The following is a 5,859-nucleotide window of genomic DNA, read 5'->3' on the forward strand; positions in this document are numbered from 1 at the left end:
CAAATACAAGTATTAGGACCAAAATGGATCATAATTTATATGTTAAAAACTATTCTAGCTGATTTTAAATGTTATGGACTAAATTTTTTTTTGTTTAAATGTTAGGGACCAATTTGGTAAATTCCCCTTCATATTTTTATATGCAAAACTTGCTAATAAAATGAAATCCAGCTTGAATAAATTGAAAGTTCGTAGGATTAAAAGGAAAATGGTCGAAGCTTCCAAGCGGGCCTACTCTACACTGTCCTCGAAATCCCGTAACGGTGGAAGATACGCGCTTTTTCAGAAGCACAGTTCTCAAACCCGAACATAGTCGTCCAGCTCCAACCGAACCGGCCGGTTCAACCAAAACTATAAACTCCAAGGCCCACATTTTCCTTTTCCAAGGACCAAAGAATCTGAAAATCTCAGATCTCAATTCTTCGAAAACCCTCGCAGTGATCTACACGTCGTCTTTCTCTCTCCTCCGCCACGTGTGGACCGCTTGACGATCGATCGGCGGTGGTCGGCGTTTATTTTCCGATCGATTCTCTTGCCTCTCCCTCCCACCGCTTCCGTCCGCACTTTTTCCATATTTACGGTATTATTCCATATTTTTGCACTGGCAACTTGATTTTATTAGGTAATGAACGTATTTGCCGTGTTGTTTGTTCAGTTGGTTGAGGCAGTTGGCTTAATTTACTTGTTTAGTTAGTATATCTATGGTTTTTTGCATATAATTAATTATTATGGTTAAATTCTTAGAGGAAGTGTCAAAGGCTTTTTCGTTCTTTCTGTTGAATTTTATGATTCGGTGATGCCAAATTGTTGTGAATATTTTATATTGTGGTCAAAATTTTCCTTTTCTTTAAGCCTGGTTGTACATAACGTGTTCTATTTGATGAAATGATTATTTAGGATATGATTTTCTAGATAATTTGAGTTGGTTCTGAGAATGATGTTAGTGGTTTTAATTGGGAAAATATATATATATCTTCCTGATTTTTATGTGATTTATTGGCAATGACCGGAACTCCAAAAGTATGCATCCCGTTGATTCGTGTGATTTCGGATTTTTCTGGAGTTGATTTGTTTTGAAGTAGTGGAAGTTAGTGTTTTGTGGGGTGAATCGTGTGTTTTGCTGTAAATTAATTGGCAAAGTCATGGTCAATGGAGGCAAGACTTTTTTGGTTATTCATCGAGTTTTGAATCTCAGATTACCATGTTTTGGAGAGAAATGTTTGTATGGAGAGTAATCTAGTGCTTTGATAATGATTTTATAGGAAATGGCAGAGGATTCTAGAAAGGATAGTGGGGAAGTTGATGCCAACCTTGCAGATGCTGAGATGGAAAAAGTTAAGAAGAAGAAGAAAAAGGGTTTGTTCTCGAGAGTATGGAATGCAGTATTTCGATCACAGGGTGATGATTTTGAGAAGAGACTGAAACACATCACTAAGGAAGAGGCAGCTGTTCTTTCTAGAATGAGAAGGCGCTCCCAAAGCTTGAGGGGGATGATAAGAAATTTCATCATTCTTTCGGCACTTTTGGAGGTAAATCTGCTAATGTCGTCCTAAATAGATTTCAACATTTGATGTTAGTAGGATATTTATGTTCGCTGAAGCTATCATAGATCTTTTCTATTCTGCACTTGTATTTCAATTACCTCATTCTATTCAAATTCTAGTCACTTTATCATACTTTGTATATATCTTTTGGCCCTTATATTGTATTGCACGAGTGGCAGAACAAAGCTGCGGTTACATGAAGTTTCATTTTTCTCATGTTCTTTGGCATACCTTGGAGTTGATTACATGGCAGCTCAGTGACTAATGCATCTGCACTTTTGCTGCATTGTCTTTTCTGCAGATTGAAATGGGGTTTTAGAATTAATTGAATTTTGGCACCAGAAATTTTAGGCAGTCATGCAAAAATTGTGGGGAAAAAGGAATTCTAAATTGGCTCTTTATGGACAGTATGCATGAGTTGAGAATGTTTTAATGGAAGTGGTCTGAGAAGATGTATTGTGCTTCCTGTTGCATCTGATTCCAATAGATGAAGAAGTAAAATCTAGAAGTTCGTTTTCTTCCTTTTGTGAATACTTATAGCTCATTTTCCACTTCTGAAAATGGTTATTATTTACGTCCATGATAAAAGTGTATATTTGCTTCCCATGATTCCATGCATTATTTTAGCATTGTCTTTCAGGAAAAAAAGCCATGGAAAACTTCATAACAGTAAGTTGGATTGGGTAGAGTGCGAAATATGTGTACAAAGTTGAACTGCTAATGATATATTAGTTGGACTGGAAACTACCAATTTTCTTGCCATTGCATACCAGTATCCTTGTCTTTCTCATAAAATTGACTTGCTTGTCACTGTAGAAGCTTTCAAGGACTGCAGTTACCACTCTTAATTATATATCTTGAAAGGAACACTTCTAATAGATGGCAATTTGAAGTAGCATATTTATTTTTGTTATATATGTGTATATGTGTGTGTGTGTGTATAGGTTCAAGTGGATTCCTTCTCTGTGTTTTTTGTTGAAATGCAAACTTTTTTGAATCTGTTTGTTATCCAACATTTCCGGCTGATGATCTTTTATCTCTCTTCACAAAGGAAAAGAAAATCTTAGCTTTATACTGATTTTCTGAAGCCAAAGTATGATCTGGTTATTCTGGCCCATAGTGTGTGTGTATGTAGGAGCAAGCGGATCATAACCTTCCACTGAAGGAATTCTTAATATGCCCATTTAGGTTGCTGGAAGGAGCTTTGGCCCTAATTTAATGACATTATTTTCTTGCAAGTAATAGATATTTTAAGGGCACTAACCATTCTAAGTTTGGTTCAGCAACTATCAAATAACCTCTCCGATTTCTATGTTCGTCAACTTATGTCCTTTCCTTGAATTTTGACTGTTAAGTCAATTTTATGCCCTTAAACTTATTTCTTTCTTTTAATGCAAAAAAGGGCAACATTGGAGGAGAAGAAAAGATAAGATAAGAAAAGAAAAGATTAGATTAGTGGTTAATGGGTTTTTTCTCTTTTGTTTCAAATTTATCACCTAAGCTTTGTAGTTGAGTGCCAAAATTTTACGACTGCACTAGTAGTGGCCTCATGAATATATATGCCTATTTTTTAAAGGATTTTGGCATATCACACGGATGTTGTCCTGAATGCAAATAATAGGTCTATTTGCTGCAAAAGCACCTTGTTAAAATTTTCTCTGGAGTTGAGATTGAATCTCAATGGACATGTTTGAAGTTGGCCTGAACACGTTGATTTGATGACCATTCTCATCTTCCTTTTTTCTCTTGGGTTCTATAAAGCTTAGTTTGATTCTTTGTTTTCAGGTTGTTGCAGTGGGTTATGCCATAATGACTACTAGAACATTGGAGTTGGATTGGAAGATGAGGGCCTTGCATGTTTTGCCGATGTTTCTTGTGCCTGGTTTTTCTTTTCTTACTTATTCAGCGTTGAACAGCTTCAGCAGGATGCGTAAGTATTGGGAGCTACTATTATATGCAACTTCTCAAAGACTGTTGGATATTGTGCTCCTAATATTTAATGTTTCCTTTATCTCAAGTAACTGAGACCAATATTTTGTTTTGCATGCTTCTTAATCCATTTCCTTCACTGTTTATGAATTTTGTGGGGTGTGGCTGTCTTTGTTTTCCCTCTTGATTCATGCTGATGCAACTCATTCTCTACTAAGACTGGTTTGCAATTTTAGTGAAATATTATGCTTGATTTTAAGTTGCATTTGCATGTTCTTTCTTGATTACAATCAAGATTTTTAAGTCTTTGAATACAAGAGTTCAAACTTTTGAATTGGTGTAGCACACCCATGAATTGATGAAATAACTTGGTGTTGTATAGGAATTCAGGATGTTTCTACATGCTAAGCCTATTAGCTTTTCCAGTTCTTATTTGAAGCATAGACGTTTTCAAAATTCTCAGAGATGTAACATTGTGATGGTAGTGAATGTTAGTGATTTTGTTCATGCTGCAACTGGGCCTGATGAAAGGAGAAAAATACCAAATTAGAAACTAGCTAGGGGCTCATTCCTTGAGGAGAAGAGTATGTTTTGGAAAGTATTGCAAGTCAATATTGGGTCCTGGCATTTCACCCGCTTGTAGTGTTGAAGACATGATTCCTAGTAGCAGCAAAATTGATGATGCTGAGCCGCTGCAAGCTTTTAACCTTGGCTTGTTCTCTTACAGCTTGGTCTTGCACTTAATTTCTCTTACTTACAGTTATCTTCATACGCATGAAATGTCCTCTATTGCAGAATCGCAATGTTTAATTGATTTAGATATTTATTTTTTAATGCTGTTATAGTTGATCGCAAAGACCATACTACTGTGGAAAGATTAAGGGCTGAAAGGCAAGCCAAGATTGATGAACTGAAGGAGAAGACAAATTATTACATCACACAGCAACTCATTCAGGTAAATTACTGCCTAGTTTTGTTTTGATGTTTTAAGTTGCGTCATATCTTTCCCTGATGTTTCAGAGGCATCATCTTTCATGGCTTCCCATGCATACTTTTACCTTTTCCTTTTGTTTGATTGTAGCCTGTGTCTTGATGTCATTGTACATGCTATTCCCAGACTAACCTGTGTCTTGATATGTATGACGTCATTCTTTGGTGTAGAGGTATGATCCTGACCCTGCTGCCAAGGCTGCTGCTGCAACAGTTCTGGCTTCAAAGTTAGGAGCAGATTCTGGCCTTAAAGTCTATGTGGGAGATGAATCTAAATTAACAGCGCCTGTTGGAAAGAGTAATGATGTAGAGCTTGTGCATCCTGGTGGGCTACGGAATAGGAAGCAGGTGCAGACCAGAGATGGTAGCACTGGTAGCACAGTATTGCATCCTGACGAAGAGGAAATGATTCACCAAACAGGACCTGAGGGGCTTGATGTTTCTTCCCATCAGCAGCTGGTTGTTGAGCATCAGCAGCTGACTGGATCGAGTACACCAGATGGTGGATGGTTTGCTCGAATTGCAGCTTTGCTTGTTGGAGATGATCCAACACAATCATATGCACTTATATGTGGCAACTGCCATATGCACAATGGTAAAGGAAAAGAATTTTACACTCTAAACACTGGGATATTCCTGTGCAACAAAAGATTAATCATCTTTTCTATTTCGCAGGGCTTGCTAGAAAAGAGGATTTCCCTTATGTAACGTACTACTGCCCCCATTGCAGTGCTCTAAATAGGCCAAAACAACCAGATGGACGTAATTCCGAATCAAATTCCCCTGATATGAGTTCCTCGACGAGTAATAGTGATGCTGAGGTGACCAAGAATGCTGCTAGTGCTGTGGTGAAGACATCTGCAACTAGCAGCCCTCATAGCCCGGTTGATGCAGCTTCTAGGATGGCAGAAAGCGATATAGTGGCATCAGATGGTCCAGTTAGTTAATTGCAGCCATGGACTGGACTTTTTCCGGTTTTCCTGCTTGGTTTTAAAATTGTGGAACGAAAGTTCTGTTTAGGGATGTTGCAATTTGATAGCAAATATGAGGTGATGAATGATGATCAATCAGGATTCTAAGGCATGCTTTTTCCTGATGTGGAGTTTAACAAATTAAGGTTGCCGGCTTACTGCGTGATTGCTGCCTGCGTGGTTTATGAGGTAATGCTGAAGACGTCTTCAAGTCCTGGTGCATGGAGCCGTGATATGGTTCGTAGAATTTTTGTTTTTCTGCTTTTGCTTTTCGTTCCCCCCCCCCGGCCCCCTCCATCTTACCCCTTTGGTTGTTGGTATGGTACTGTAATATTAGATTTTGGCAATCGTTTGTAAATGCTACTGTAAAAAGAGAGATATTCTTTCGAGAATCGAAAAAGGGACTCAAAGATGGTCTTTTGCCA

The 5,859-nt window shown here is 37.9% G+C and overlaps 1 protein-coding gene across 1 annotated transcript; it reads left to right on the forward strand.

The window, feature by feature from the left end:
* Positions 1–390: 390 nt before the first annotated feature.
* Positions 391–5,859, forward strand: LOC113720561 (uncharacterized protein At2g24330). Its single transcript, XM_027245324.2, has 6 exons — positions 391–580; positions 1,263–1,529; positions 3,330–3,474; positions 4,319–4,428; positions 4,635–5,058; positions 5,139–5,859. Exons 2-6 carry the CDS (start codon positions 1,266–1,268, stop codon positions 5,408–5,410), a joined length of 1,215 nt encoding a protein of 404 aa, XP_027101125.1. The 5' UTR covers positions 391–580; positions 1,263–1,265; the 3' UTR covers positions 5,411–5,859.

The sequence above is a fragment of the Coffea arabica genome, chromosome 1c, assembly GCF_036785885.1.
Source record: "Coffea arabica cultivar ET-39 chromosome 1c, Coffea Arabica ET-39 HiFi, whole genome shotgun sequence".
Classification (NCBI taxonomy): Eukaryota; Viridiplantae; Streptophyta; class Magnoliopsida; order Gentianales; family Rubiaceae; genus Coffea; species Coffea arabica.